Raw genomic sequence first — 16,046 nt, 5'->3', positions numbered from 1 at the left:
GCCATGCCCAGCCTCGGGCTTGGCAACGCCGCTGCTCCTCCCCTCCCCGAGAGACGAGGTTCTGTTGAGCGAGGTCTCGGAGGCGGAGGACACGGCGCTGCTGCTGCCGCTGGCCATGCCCACCTCCTTCTGGAGCAGCCCCAGCAGCGTCCGTGCCGGAACGTCTCTCCTCAGGAAGGACCCGTCGTCCTCAGGCGACCCTCCCAGAGGGTCGTACGGACGCGTCGGTGGCCGGTCGTCCCAGCCCTCCGTCCTCCGCCCGGAGAGACTCGTCTCTCTGCCCTCATCCGCTCGGATTATTGCTCGGTAGGAGTCATCCTCAGGTTTACGGGTGTCGTCCGCTGGTGACAAGCTATGCTGGGAGAGAGAGCAGAAGCTGCTTGCTCCTTCCTCCGACAGGGACGTTATGTGGGCCAAAGGATGCTGGGAAAGAGAGGCGTGGTCCACGGGCTGGACACCACCACTGTCCAGGGGAGGGACCAGAAACCTATCTGATGCAATCGATATGTCAGGAGACCCCCTGAAAAAATAAAGATTTAACACTTAAAAAAAAAAAAAAAATAATGGCTATATGTGATCTAATCTATCTGTTAACATACCGCAATGGAGCAAACTCTAAGTCTGTTTGTTGGAACAGAGAGTAGTCTGTGAAGTTATGGGTTTTTTCAGAGTTGGATGGCAGGAGAGGAAGGGCTGGTGAGAGCCGACTATCCTGGAAATCTGAAATCATGATCAACAGGGTAACTGACGCCAATGTTTCAAAAGATTACGACATAAATCTGAATACAAACTGAAACATAATTGCATGGCTGACGAAATGAACAAAGCAACAGGTAGGGTATACCCGCGCAGCACACATTGAAAACGAAAAAGGTATATAAAAGGACATTTTTCACCAATTGCTACCTAGCTGCAAGGATGAGGTTCTGTCTCCCAAATGTTGACGTTGCAGGTCCGTTGTCACGGTTGTTCTTGAATGGGTTTGATTGTGACTGACGCCGTGTTGAGTTTGATCATCTGGTGGGATTATTGATGTCTGTCCGATAACCTGACTCGTATCTACCTCTGTTGGCAACTGGTGCCATGACTCGGTACCCTGTAACATAACATAAACAAGATACTGTAGCTGCTAGCTAAACACATTTGGGTAAACGCCTGTTGGTCGCTGGTTAACGTCAACCGAAGTTACAGCTGGTGTGTGCTACAGTAGAGCAGCTTAGCAGGCTAGCTAGTTAGCCTCGCTAATTTAGCCTAATCAAGCCGAGACGTTCGGTAGCAAGCGGGTGTTTTTTCTCGCATAAATATTGTCAAAAAGCATGCACAAACTTAATTTTTACGATTACAATCCAAATGTAGCTACTCTGCTATCAATTTCTTACCCTGTCGACGTCTGTCTGTGAAACAAAAGCAGACGTTAGGTCTTGGGTTTCCATATTGTTGTCGTTTGCAGCCCAGAGGCAGGCAGGCGCGCTTCCTCTTCACAGTTCGTATCCTAGAAGCGTTGCTAGGGTCTTCTGCATGCGCGGACACTTGCGCGGGATTTTCGAAAAAATGTATGGAAATGTGTAGCTAACAAATAGCGACACTCATTGACTGAAATAAGTATAGCAAAGAACACTCCAAAATTATAACGTAATATTCGAAGTGGAAGCAGAGCAGGGGACGCTTCTGCAAGGCAGTGTTTGGTCTGAGTAAAAACAGTAATATACAAAAAATTGTATATTATAATATACTATCAATGGAAAAAATTATAATGAGCACATGAGCAATAATACAATTAGCCTACTTTTATTGTGAAGATCTAGTCTTTTTTCTACACTCAACCTTACTCAACATTGCCCATCCCTACCGGTGAGTCGAGTGCGTGTGAGGTCAATAAATTCACAGGACTCTCACGCTCTATGAATCAGACTGCAAACAGCTGATGTCGAGCTCGAGAAATGAAAGTGAAACTCGGTAGTTAGCTTCATAGATATATCCCCGAAATCGACCTAACGGGTTGCACTTCATCTCACCATTCAATAATGTCAAGAAATAATTGGGGACCATGGGGTCAAGGTAAGAATTAAACAATGTTCCGTTATCTTACTAGCTATTAGCTTGCTAGCTATGAGTGTCAACATCTAGCGTTAACCTACATATTTACGCCAGCTGGCAGTCGTGAAGGCTAACACAACTAGTAACGTTTCGTAATTTTTCCTGGCATTAGCTAGCCAATTTAGAATGCGATAGTGTAGCACTTTGCTACTTTACAAAATAACTTGACTTTTTTCTTCAGCAATTCGTATGCAGCAAGACGCTCGACTGATGCGTGCTGTTCAAGTGAGTTCCACCTGGACAATAGACGTGTAACGTAATGTTAATCAATGTTAATTAATGCCTACTGAATTTGCTTATTGTTGTGCAATTGTTTTTCGGGTCTTTGATAGCTCAATGCTAATTTATCTATTTCAGGAGAACGTGGAAGACATAATAACTCGGTTTCCTACCAGACAGAACATTCTTGACATCTTCCCTCATAGCTTGTTTGGTAAGATCATTTTGGTGCTATGGAATGTATCCATAGGATTATAGTCAGTAGGCTTGAGTATGGCCGAGAATGCAACAGGACAGTCAAGTAAACGATATCATCTTAGTGACTCACTAAGTGGGACTTTATATAGACAACTCCCTTTTGAGTCATAACTCATGATTTTATGATAATATTCTATATTGTTAAGGTTCATAAAGTGTTGTGGTTTTATTGTTACTTTTACTGGAGCAGATGACTAGATTTGACAGCAATTTATCCCTGTACAGGTGGTTTACCCATTGACTATAACCACGATGAATATTCGGATTGCGATTCTTATGATGATGATGATGAAGATGAAGAGGAGTATTACTATGATGTTGACCAAAACACCCACAGTCACAGAGAACAAATAAACACATTTTCAGGGCACAGTGCTCAAAGTCCTCTAACCCCCCACCCACGTATTAAGCAGTTGACCTCTGAGGTAATCAAAAATATCAACAATTATTTCAGCCTGATTGAGATGTGTTGAGTGGATACTTTATTAATATGTACAGTTTTCCAGGAAGCTGAGAAACATGCGAAAGCATTACTGGAAGAAGAGAACAGACTTAAAGAAAAAGCTGAGAAGAAAAGACTAAAAAAATTGGTGCGTATAAAAATAATCAGTGAAGGACATCAGGGATTGTTTTTGTGGGTGTAAATAACAATCAGATCAGCTATTGTATTAGGATTGAATATGAACACATACTATTAATCATTCACATTTGTATTCTTACAAATGCCATCAATGCCATTGTAAAGGGTGTGAACAAAGAATTCAGTTTGCTCGAAGGAAACAGTGTCAAACGTCATCAACAACTTTGGGGCAAATGGGCCTGCTTAAAACGCTTCCTGAAAAGATCCTCTCCTAACAACTGCGATTGACCCATTTTGGTTGTTATCTGAAGCCTAGTTACTTTCTTGTCTCGATCAAATCTGTTTTCTGGCTTTTGCACTCCAGAAGGTTGTTGTGACTGACACTGTGTGTATGAACTGTGTAAGGATGAGATATCTCAGCAGGCAGGCCGGAAAGAGTCACGACAATTATAAAAAGGGTTGACTTGGTTTTATTAGCTCAACGTCGGATCATGCCACCAATCCACAACAGAGTGGCTAGCATGAGTGAAGACTCTCTTACAAGAGTGCTTAAATACAGTATCTGGACATGTTCAAACATAGAATGCACAGAATCGCTTCCTTAACGGGTCTTCAGTGGTCAGTACACTGATACACTAGAACGTTCAGCAGGTGAAGTGGTCGTTAATCACATAAGTCCCAGTTGGTACATGTTTTGCCTAAAGGCCGCAATATGCTTCTGAATTAATATGAATATTAATATGAATTGTGAAAACTTACAGCAATGGCGGTCAAAGGATTCTGTTCGTCCTGTTTATCCCGGCAACCCCTTCCCTGACGCAAGCGATTCTTAATACTGACCAATCACAGCCAAGGGGGTCTCCATAGCTCTCCGTCGCTCACGACGGATAGTTAGAAAATTCAGGAGGTGCACGTCGAGCTCTCCGAGGGTTGACGGAGAGCTCGTAGAGGGCGTTCCTCGGAGAAGAGGGCGTTCCCATGTGTCCGTTTTTCGAAAAACGCAGAAGTGTATATATAAGCCTTTACTGTCTCCTAACTGTCTTGGCCGTGTGCTATATTCTGCTCAGAGGGGGCCTCGCTGCATGACCTCTTGACCTCAGAGACTCAAGCTGTACATGTACACAGAAAATCTGCATATCAAACTGATCATTATTAATGTAAAAGTGATTTGATTCTGTCTCCAATCCGATGATAGTTTGAGACTAGGGTTTTTCTTCAGAAAGATTTTAGTCAAAAATGGAGTCAGACGGAATATCTTTCAAAGTCAAGGTCGCTTGAATGTTTATTCAGCGATGCAGCACGTGGTACAGGAAGACACAAAAAGCACTCATACCCAAGATACAACCCATCATATGTCTGATATGAGGAAAATATCCCGCCCTGCTTGATACTATTTCTCAACGTTGTTCCCCTAACTCCTCCAAGGTGCGTCACCCTCAATGAGGCCGACATTGGTGCCCCCACCTTACTTATATGGGCCAACTTCACCTGCCACTCTTGATCCTTACTTCATTCCCACGGTGATCTGAGGTGGATCTCAGAATCAGAAGTAGCCCAAACACAGGGCCTTCAAGTTTGAGCGTTCCCAGATGGTAACCCGTGGCAACTTCCCTCTTCACTGTCCTCGGGAGCCATGTTGTTTAATTCTTGGACTCATAACAACCCCCTTTTGAGATACAAGCACACACACCAGTCTCCTATACTGCTGACTCGCTCTGGTCCACCTTCTCTCTCTCCTCTAGCTCCATCCCTGTTTGTTTCCCCTTCTCAACCATGGCCAGACCCCTGTTCCCACATTCTTTGCTTGAGACTAGTTCAGGACATGTTTCTACTGTGCAGATATCACAGCCCAAACCTAGGCCTTCTTCCTCAATACTGAATACCCCACATGCCTGCCTACCTGCCCTATAATCAATAAACAACGACAAGACTTAAAAACCCATAACTTAAACTGAGTTGCACCATTCCAGAGGAGACAGAACTTTTTTATACAACAGTCAAGGTACATGTACATCATACTTATTTAAATATTCAAACTAATGCAGATGTTTCTACTCTATTTGCAGCGTCAGAGAGAAAGAAAACGGTTAGAAAAGGAGAGTGCTGATAAATTACCTGTAAGTATAATTACAGAACATGCAGTTTGTGATGATGTGCAATTAATTATGGTAAGATATGTGTTTAACAACTAAATACATGTTGTCTGTGTCAGAGGGGCTCAGTGGAACAAGGTTTGTCTACATCCTCACCCAAAAAGAAAGAAAATATAAAAAATCACGTTTTAAATGAAACAAAAGAATATTTTGTCGGACCTGGTCCAGACTCACCCAAGACTGATGTCACTTTACTTGACGAGAGACATCTTGGTGAAGATAATGTTGAGGATGAGAAGAGAGAGGAAGAATTATTGTCCTCAGAACCAGAGGTTGGTGTTGAATGCTTTTACCTTTTCTTCGTTACTTTTGTAGCCTACTTACTTTCAGTGCGTGTCAAATACTTCACTACCACACAATTTGAACAGTTACAAAAAAATCTGAACCCCTTTGTTGTTTTCTGGTTCTTAAAGGAACTTGATATGAATAGCAGCTTTATCTCTACTGCTGCTGCTATTGCTAAGAAGCAGCTTGGTCGAAATAACAAACTAGAGAGAAAACGGCTAAAGAATCCGATTGCTGTTCGTCAGGCGGAGGACAAATGGCCCAAGATGAATGGGCAGCAAGTTGATAATGAACAGGTGATCTTGTCAAAACCGACTAATAAAAATTTACCTATTGATCCAGTCTAGACTTTCAGAAAGAATTTGACTGTGTTACTGTAGCTAATTAACTAACAACTTAGCTATCTCCCTTCTAGATATTCAGTATCGTGGATGTGGGTGAATATTTTAAATATGTCCATTCAGATTCACTGTTTAATATTTCAAAACGTCAAACCTAAACTGATATTCACACCATTCCAGAGGAGACAGACAACTTTTTTTATACAACAGTCAAGTTTTTAACATGATTCTAATGTGAATATTCAAACTAATGCAGATGTTTCTATTTTATTTGCAGTGTAAGAGAGACAGAAAACGGTTAGAAAAGGAGAATGCTAATAAAGATAAATTACGTGTAAGTGTAATGACAGAACATGCAGTTTGTGATGCGCAATGAGTTAAATCAGGGCTGCCAACTCTCACGCATTGGCCGTGAGACACGCATTTGATTGGTCTCACACGCTCACAAGCCACACCCCCGATTTCTCACGCTGAAGTGTCAACCCGGTTGGTCAAATGCCTGAAAGATGAGTTTATATAGATCTACCTGTTGAGCCACTCGTGATCGACTAGTTTCTAGTTACCGGTATATGCTTTCAGACCTAAGGGGGTTCAAGAGGGGGGTTCTGTCTGTGGAATTTGTGAAATGTTTTTAAATTTTCTCACATTTGCGATGCTACTTAACAAGCCATACCAGGTTCATTTCCCCCCGCTTCAGGTATGTATGCTTGAGTATTTATTCAGTAGGCCTATATTTATTGAGTATATTCTTGAGTATTTATGCTCTTAAACTTTAAATAACGTTTGCTTTATTCTTAGCCCCCCCCCCCCAAAATTGCTTTGAACGCTGCAAAAGTTTGGTTGGCCCCACCAAATCTCACTCCAAGGTTTTTTGACAAGTTGGCAGCCCTGTGAATTATTGTAAGACATATTTTGTGTTTAACAACTAAATACATGTCTGTGTCAGAAATGCGCAGTGGAACAAGATCCGTCGACATCCTCACCTAAAAAGAAAGAAAATATAAAAAATCACGTTTTAAATGAAACAAAAGAATATTTTGTTGGACCTGGTCCGGACTCAACCAAGACAAATGTCACTGTACGTGAGGAGAGACATCTTGGTGAAGATAATGTTGAGGATGAGAAGAGAGAGGAAGAATTCTTGTCCTCAGAACCAGAGGTTGGTGTTGAACGCTTTGACTTTTTCTTCGTTACTTTCGTATACCCACGTGTCAAATATTTCAATACCACACAATCTTAACTAAAAGTTCTGAAACCATTCGTTGTTTTCTGGTTCTTAAAGGAACTTGATATGAATAGCAGCTTTATCTCTACTGCTGCTGCTATTGCTAAGAAGCAGCTTGATCAAAAAAACAAACTCGAGAGAAAACGGCGAAATAATCTGATTGCTGTTCATCAGGCAGAGGACAACAAGCCCAAGATGAATGGCCAGCAAGTTGATATTGAACAGGTGATCTTGTCAAGACCGACTAATAAAAATGTACATATTGATCCAGTCTAGATTTTCTGAAAGATTTTGACTGATGTGTCACTGTAGCAAAACATTGACGTACAGATCCATTCTAGGCTTTCAGAAGGATTTTGTTTCATGTGTAACTAGCTTACTGGCAGCCTAACCTCATCTAGCTATCCAGTATCCACATCTGTGTATCAGTCAACAACGAGCTAAAAAGCTAGCTTTTTAGGTCGTTGTTGACTTCAGACAGTAATTGGGTGTGCTCAAGCCTTCGGCGAGAGAACAACCTTTGTTCTCTCACATATATATTATTATTATTATTTTTATTTCTTTTTGCCCCCCTAAAACTCAGTAAATACTTGGCCTACATAGACAACGTAGGTGTCAAAAGTTTCGTCTTGGTAGCGATTGAGTTGCTTCTATTGGAATTTACGTTCCGTTGCATGGTTTAAGCTTAAATTAAGTTTTTGTGGCGAAAAGTGAAGCTAACGGTGGCTAATTTGCTAGCCACAGTCACTGACGTTACTAACGTCACTGCGTCACTAACGTCACGAAAACACGCGTGACTACCTTTGCCAGAACATTGTTTAGCATCTGTTAACTTGGGGGATAGCTAGGCTAACTATAGCTTTACTGCAAGGCAGCTGCAGAAACGCCACAAGAAAAGAGGCCAGGGTGATAACTATTTACTCATTTTACTTTGTGATATGACACACAATTGTGATGTGTAATGTACAATATAAGCTGATATTATTAAGGAAGTACATCTACTTTCGGAAACAGTAGTCTACTATTTCACTGAAGTATTAGCATCATGACATTAGCCTGTGTTTCCCGGGCAACACATACTACAGTGGTCTATGATGTAGCGTTATCTGTTTTCAATCGTTAAAATAAACATTCCTCACATATACATTTTCGTTGTAGGATTTATTCTGACATTAGAAACCGATTTGTTGGTGAAATTACCATTACCTGTGGTTTCAAACCAGTGTAGCTCACTGCAACGCTGTAGCTTACGCGAGACACACTACAAAAACATCTAGCTACAGTACACAGCTGTTTAGGAAGTCAAACGGCGACAGAAAATGTTCGGCACTCCCCTTACTTAAATCAAAAGTCTATCTAACTACTAACCTGAACTTCATTGCCACAGCCTAAACGTTGTCAATCTGTTCATGAAAATAATTAATTTCAGCCTAAACCGTACAACGGAACGTTAAATCCAATTCAACCAACGCAATCGCTACCAAGACGAACACAGCAGTAGCCTAGTACTGTACCGTAGTAGTACAATTTACCGGGGCAGCTTCTCAACACAGGGCTATATCGCATTTTGCGTTGTTACTGACAATGATCGCTACCAGTGAGCTTTTTATGAATGAGCAATTTTCCACTAAATAAATGTCAAGCTTATTTACGTTTTGGGGGGCATATTTTCAGTTAGCAGATGGTACCGTTTGAATTGCGATTCCATCTTCTACTGCCGGGTAACGTCGTAGAATAATCTTCAAAGGGGTTGTTTATTCATGAATGAATGCAATATGAGTAGGCTAAATGCCTGAAAATATCATGAGAAGAGAAAAACTTAAAATGACGTTTAAATCATAGAGATTAGGTCAATTTTTACACCGGTCTGCAATAATGTCACGAAAACACGCGTGACTACCTTTGGCAGAACATTCGTTTGGCATCTGTTAACTTGGGGGATAGCTAGGCTAACTATAGCTTTACTGCAAGGCAGCTGCAGAAACGCCACAAACAAAGAGGCCAGGGTGATAAATATTTACTCATTTTACTTTGTGATATGACACACAATTGTGATGTGTAATGTACAATATAAGCTGATATTATTAAGGAAGTACATCTACTTTCGGAAACAGTAGTCTACTATTTCACTGACATATTAGCATCATGACATTAGCCTGTGTTGCCCGGGCAACACATACTACAGTGGTCTATGATGTATCTGTTTTCAATCGTTAAAATAAACATTCCTCACATATACATTTTCGTTGTAGGATTTATTCTGACATTAGTAAACGATTTGTTGGTGAAATTACCATTACCTGTGGTTTCAAACCAGTGTAGCTCACTGCAACGCTGTAGCCTACTGTACCCGAGACACTAGTGTGAGTAGCTAACAACAACTCCTCAGCTGTTTAAGTCAAACGGCAACAGAACATGTTCGGCACTCCCCTTACTCAAAAGTCTTTCAGTAGGGAAACTATCTGACTACTAACCTGAACTTCATTGCCACAGCCTAAACTTTGTCGATCTGTTCATGAAAATAATTAATTTCAGCCTAAACCGTACAACGGAACGTTTAATCGAATTCAACCAACGCAATCGCTATCAAGACGAACACAGCAGTAGTCTACTAGTAGTACTGTACTGTAGTAGTAGAATTTACCGGGGCAGCTTCTCCACACAGGGCTATATCGCATTTTGAGTTGTTACTGACAATGATCGCTACCAGTGAGCTTTTTATGAATGAGCTATTTTCCACTAAATAAATGTCAAGCTTATTTACGTTTTTGGGGGCATATTTTCAGTTAGCAGATGGTACTGTTTGAATCGCGATTCTATCTTCTGCCGGTAAAGTCGTAGAATAATCTTCAAAGGGGGTTCTTTATTAATGAATGAATGCAATATGAGTAGGCTAAATGCCTGAAAATATCACGAGAAGGGACAACTTAAAAGGACGTTTAAGTCATAGAGATTAGGTCCATTTGTACACCGGTCTGCCAAATGTATTCGTTTTGATTCAGCCTGTCAGCTGCCTCTTGCAGGGGAAATGAGAAGACGTCATATTTCATTCTACACTTCACTCGTATTTTGAGTTGTAAATGAGCAGCAAAAAAAAGATGCTTTTAAATCTATGTAATCTTTATAAATAATAAGTAGGCCCGATGCATTTTTATATAAAATATACAGACCCCTGTGCAACCGACGCAAGCAAGCACACCCTACAATTTCCCCAGAAATTGTATCCTCTCTAGTTTAACTTGATACTTGACGATGTCCAACGATTGCCACTGCAAAGAGATACCTGTGCTCCTATATCGAGTCAGTGTGGTACACGATTGAATTCGTGGTGATTTTCAGTTTCAAGGTGCTAACTTTAGTTTAGCATGATAATCTTGCTTGATAAACGTGACGTGTGGCCTGATCCTTCATGGCTTGTTATTGATTATTTTAGGAAAAGGTGAAGGAGGTTGAAGTTGATGTTGTTCAGAGAAGTATCGATCTTGCCAGTAAGTTCCAGTCTGAATACTGTTGAAAAGCAGATTCCAAGAAGGAGAATCATGATGGCTGATACTTTGTAAATTCCAACGATTGAAGTTATATTAAATGAGCTGAAATCCCCCCCAAAATCTTCTCCACCAACCCACTTCACAGATACTGGAAATCAGTTTGCTGCCTGTGGACAACTTGATGTGGCTGTGAAATATTTCACTGGTGCAATAAAATATAACCCTACAGAGTACAAGTAAGTACAAACATTTCACTGTCTTCTTATAATTAAGCCTTGAACATTGTGAATAGTTGAGATGTTTATAGTTGCACTGTGCCTGGTAGCTTAGGTGTAGTTACTTGGCACTGTGCCTGGTAGCTGAGATAGTGTTACTTTGCACTCTGCCTGGTAAATACAGACCTTTCCTTGACTGACCACCCAAATACTGCTATGACTTTGTACTTCTGATGATTATTTTCAGCTCTACTTTTTGTAAGCACTATTTGCTCTAGGTAAAAGCATCGGTTAAATGAATCAAATGTACTATGTGAATAGTAATGACGTTAGTGACTGGTGTATGTGACTCCTCCTCAGGTTGTTTGGAAACCGGTCATTTTGTTATGAGAGGCTGCAGCAGTTTGATCTGGCGCTGATCGATGCTGACCTGTCCCTGGGCATGAACCCTGGCTGGATTAAAGGCCTGTTCAGGAAGGGGAAGGCCCTGTGCGGGCTGCAGGTACTCCCTTTCCCTCTTGTGTGGGTATCAATGCTCCCAATCAGTCTGTTTTTTACTCTGCTCCGCCTGTCTGGGTGCCCCCAACCCCCTCTACCCACTACTTAAACTAACCCTGTTTTACGCTAGTCCAGCTTGAACCCTAAACCTCTCCCCTCCCCAGAGGTATTACGAGGCAGCGTTGACCTATCAGGAGGTTCTGCAGCAGGACAGCTCTTCTGTCGATGCCTCCCAGGAGCTGAGGAAAGTCCATATCTTGCAACTCATGGTAGGGGTAGTGTCATAACATGACATAACAAGCTTGCTACATCAGTAGTGGTGTGTGTTTACTAGGTTTGTGTGTATGTGTCCTTTCCAGGAAATGGGATTTACACATGAGAAAAGTTTAGAAGCGCTGAAGGCCCACAGCAGCTTTGAGGAAGCTGTGGATGCTCTCTCAGGGATCGAAGGTAAACAATCCTGACACACTCTTCTCGTAGTGTACCAGTAGCTGGGCAATGTCCCCTCAGGGACCAGTAAATTCCATCTAATCCAATCTAATATGACCAAGTAGGAACCCTTCATCTGGGTCGTGCAACATTTTCTTTATCCAAACCTTGTGTTTATGTACACATCCATCAAAGCTTCAAAGCAACCAGCTTTAGAATTTGGTGATGATGATGATGATGATGATGATGATGATGATGATGATGATGATGATGATGATGCTGCTGCTGCTGCTGCTGCTGCTGATGATGATGATGATGATGGATGTGGGAACTTGTCCCATCACACCACCCCTTCATCCCCCCCCCCCCCACACACACACACACACACACACATCAGAAGTGCCCCCCTCCCCACAATCTCAAGCTTGGTAACAGCTCCTCTCCTCTACCCCCCCAGGTGAACCAGACGGTGGAGACCCCCCCGGGCGGACGGCAGACGAGGAGGAGGAGGAGGAGGAGTGGGTGGTCACCCAGCGGGGGGGCCATGCCAGGAACGCGCCCAGAGCCTCGGCCTCATCCCCGGCCCCGGCCTCAGCCCCGGCATCAGCCGAGCGGAGACCCACCAAACCAGCCAGCGCTGCCACATCGTAAGGCTCCAACCACTGCTCGCTAGCGTCATGAGTCAGGAAGTGGTTTGCACCAGACAGGAAATGGTTTGATGCAATTTTATATGGGTAGAAGAGGTCATCAGCTTTGATAATTCTATTCATTTTAGCAGATGCTTTTATCCCAAGTGAAATACAAATGGTGCACATGGAAAGTACATCAGAAAATGATGATCAGAAGTGCATTGTTCTAACAGTATTTCAGTGGTTAGTTAGGGTCAGGGAACAGTCTGCATTTACCAGGCACAGTGTAAAGTAACCACATCTCAGCTACCAGGCACAGTGCAAAAATATATCTTGTGAGCTATTAGCTGGGCTCGAGGTGTGGGTTTCTCAAATGATAACCAAGGACCCAGGTGTAGGGGAAGGATCAAGGTGCTTTATTTCCAGAGTGAGCAGGATTAAGGTTTTATGAATGACCAAAAACAAATTCCCAACTGGGGGTCACCAAAAGTCACTTCAACCAGCCCTCTCTAACCCCTCTCCTCACTAGAACAAATGTTTCCTTTTTTTTAACCCTTGTGCTGCCTTCGGGTCACAGACCCAAAGGTTCATAACGAACCATCGTTGTGTTTACCCAATACAAAAACAAATACAAATATTTTTCTTTTAACCTTCGCAATGTGGGGAGTCTGATACAGCCCAACGGTTAAAAGAAAATGCTTCACTTTGCTTTTGTATGCGGTAAAGTTGTCGCAATACGACGGTGGGTCACAACGACCGATGGGTCAGGATGACCCGAAGATAACACAAGGGTTAAAGGGGTTATACCATGAATTAGTCCTTAAAATAAACCAAGAACAAAAGACCTTCCCATAATTGATTAACAGCACACAAACACTGACCAATGACATAAAAGAACCAACCCATCCCTCAGCCTACCAGCTCAACGGCTGGGCTACCCAGCTGTACCTTGTCAAGGTGGCTGATAGAACTATTGGTCCTCTGGTTGATGGCGAGAGATGGCTTCCTCTGCTCGTGAAAGTGTCGCCACACCTGTGACAGCACCCTCTGGTGGTCAGAGCCGGGGCTACGTCACAATCTATAATACAATATTACACAGAGCTGTGGAAGAAAAACATCTTCATAATCTTAAATGCAACATCAAACCACTTTGTGGGTGCAGTGTGTCATGTCTCCTGGCTGCTGTGCCAATAAGCTGCCATATCTCCTGACACAGAGGGCTGTTTCCTGTCTGGGTGGGGTCCGTGGTGTCAACCATCACTGAACAGATGTTGCACAGACTGTTCAGCAGGTGAGATCATATCCACGACAGCACAGCAACAACGCATCAGGATGGGAACGCAGACATGATCATGTGATCAAAATGATTTCAGAGAGAACTGGAACTGACAACTACGTTTCTTTCACGCTCGGTTGCTCTTGTCACTTTCTCTCCCATTTCTTTCCCCCTCTCCCCCCTGTCTCTCTCTCTCTCCCTCCCTCAGGGCTGGTGAAGTGTTTAGCATCAAGATGATGCCACAGGTCCAGTGTGCGTTTGTCCACTACACCAAGAAGCAGGACTGTAAGACAGCTATTCAGCTGCTGCATGTGAGTCTGTGTTCTCCATTACAGCTGGTCATGCCAGCATCAAACGGGCAGTCAATCAAATGCTCTACTGGAGAGCTAAACTCATCCCATCTTCCCACATTGTTGTACCCCCTTTGTGTATCATGTTATGGTCTTTAGTTAAGGATGGGTTATAGCTAGAGCCCGACTGATTTATTGGCGGGCTGATATTATCGGCTGATATTGGGCATTTTCCAAACTATCGGTATCGATATTTATAATGGCCAATAAATGAATATAAAATAAACGGATGAAACACCCATCAACCATTTTCTGAGTGTTTGCGTTGCATTGTTTGTCCACCAGAGGGCACTCTACAACGTCCCTGTTGACAACACTCCTGTTCAGAACGCCACAAACCCTCCAACCAGCTTATTCGGGCAGACTGTTTGTTTTGTTCTGTTTGTTTTGTTACGTGTTTCTGGATTATTTTTATTTATTGTATTTATTTTATGTATATTGTATTTTTAAATCACCAAATATTTGTATCGATATCAGCCTTTAAAATCCTTTATCGGTCAAGCTCTAGTAATAGCTCAGTGGTAGAGCAAGTTATTCAATTGATTCCTGAATTCTGAAGGAAACAAGAATTTGGTAATGCTACGCTACAGTTAAAGGTAGCGGGTAACGGTAGCAGCCTGCGTCATGCACCCTGGCCTCTGTGTTCTCTGGCCTTCAGGGTTTCCTAGTAGAGGGAGTGTGTCTGGCTGTGCGTCACCCAAACAAGATCCACCCAAATCTGGGTGTGTCAAGAAATGCGGCCACAGACCCCAATATGTGAGTATGACCAACCCTATCCCTGACCCCCCTCCCTCAACCCTGAGTATGACTAACCCTATCCCTGACCCCCCTCCCTCAACCCTGAGTATGACTAACCCTATCCCTGACCCCCCTCCCTCACCCCTGAGTATGACCAACCCTATCCCTGACCCCCCTCCCTCACCCCTGAGTATGACCAACCCTATCCCTGACCCCCCTCCATCACCCTCACCCTACTCCAACACTAAAACTATCTCTCCTCCCCCTCTAACATCATCACCTTCCTCTGGAGAACCAGAGTTTGCACCAGGAGGAGCAGTTCCCCCCTCGTCATCCCCAACAACAGGACCATCGACAGAGCCAAGTAGAGTGCCAACGACACTAACTACAAACATTTGCAAATCTCAGCTTGGGCAATTAGTTGTTTTATATTTAATTGTTTTAAATGCCTACTGTTTTTATGTTGGGCTGTGACTGCTGTGTCTTTGCTGTGTCTTTGCTACTCAATACTTATGTTGCCATTTACTGGCTCAGTAGTTTTACATTGTCTGTTTTGGGTTTTTACTATTGGGTCAGTCTGTTTTGAAATGTATAAGTTAAGTTATTGTTTCAAATGTGCCAGGGAGCTGTACTAATAAGTCACCACTAGGTGGCGTCATTAACAGCTGAGACCCCAACGCTGGGATATGTTGACCTGTTGCCTTCCTCTGCTTCCTCGGGTGTGTTTGTGGCCCTCCAGTCTTCATTTGTGATTTCCACAAACACTGTTCAAGATTATTAAACAGATTAAGCTGTTAAAATCGTTGTCTTGTGACGCTCACAGCTACTGTATATGTGTGCATTGCATGCATGCATTTCTTAAACTAGTAAACTATAGACTTTGTTAATGCATACAATGCTATCTCTTTTGGTCTGATCCTTGACTGATGAAACGTTGGGAGTGTAAATGACCAAATCCTTTACAAAGCTGAGCAATTACTTTAAAAGGGGGAAAGAAGAATAGTTAGTTGTGTGAAGTGCTTTGTCTTAATCTTGGTTTATGGTAAGAATTTCTATGCTTCTAGTCTTTAATTGGCAGATGGCATAACCCACAAAGCCCCTTTGATCTTTGAGAGATTTGAGAGCATAAAAGGACTGTAACACAAATAACATGAACTCGGTTTGAACCTGGAGACTGACTAGTGGGGGTCTGGGGTTCGTACATTACGTCGGAGCAAGGAAAAAAAACTGTCCAATTTAATCTCATTGCTGCTCTTGGCTTTTCC

At 42.7% G+C, this 16,046-nt stretch overlaps 1 protein-coding gene and 1 long non-coding RNA gene across 8 annotated transcripts; one reads left to right on the top strand and one right to left on the bottom strand.

The window, feature by feature from the left end:
* Positions 1-43: 43 nt before the first annotated feature.
* On the bottom strand, positions 44-1,015 carry LOC136949633 (uncharacterized). The gene is made up of 3 exons (XR_010877439.1): positions 907-1,015; positions 600-720; positions 44-520 (listed from the first exon to the last, which is right to left on the bottom strand). It is a non-coding gene; the product is annotated as an uncharacterized lncRNA (long non-coding RNA).
* Positions 1,016-1,908: 893 nt separating this feature from the next.
* Positions 1,909-15,685, top strand: si:dkey-33c12.4 (uncharacterized protein LOC560112 homolog). 7 transcript variants are annotated; one of them, XM_067242671.1, is made up of 22 exons: positions 1,909-2,058; positions 2,279-2,322; positions 2,455-2,530; positions 2,800-2,999; positions 3,081-3,164; positions 5,221-5,271; positions 5,367-5,385; positions 5,476-5,579; positions 5,721-5,888; positions 6,211-6,267; positions 6,880-7,092; positions 7,216-7,383; positions 10,592-10,646; positions 10,792-10,882; positions 11,222-11,363; positions 11,524-11,628; positions 11,719-11,809; positions 12,246-12,435; positions 13,634-13,708; positions 13,902-14,004; positions 14,702-14,799; positions 15,080-15,685. In XM_067242671.1, exons 1-22 carry the CDS (start codon positions 2,025-2,027, stop codon positions 15,147-15,149), a joined length of 2,238 nt encoding a protein of 745 aa, XP_067098772.1. In that variant the 5' UTR covers positions 1,909-2,024; the 3' UTR covers positions 15,150-15,685. The 7 variants fall into 7 exon arrangements, with proteins under 7 accessions (XP_067098772.1, XP_067098773.1, XP_067098770.1 ...); XM_067242672.1 differs by having other exon boundaries at positions 5,367-5,579; positions 7,333-7,383; XM_067242669.1 differs by having other exon boundaries at positions 5,367-5,579.
* Positions 15,686-16,046: the final 361 nt, after the last annotated feature.

Source organism: Osmerus mordax, chromosome 9 (assembly GCF_038355195.1).
Source record: "Osmerus mordax isolate fOsmMor3 chromosome 9, fOsmMor3.pri, whole genome shotgun sequence".
NCBI lineage: Eukaryota > Metazoa > Chordata > Actinopteri > Osmeriformes > Osmeridae > Osmerus > Osmerus mordax.
This window is presented reverse-complemented; position numbering and strand designations above follow the sequence as displayed.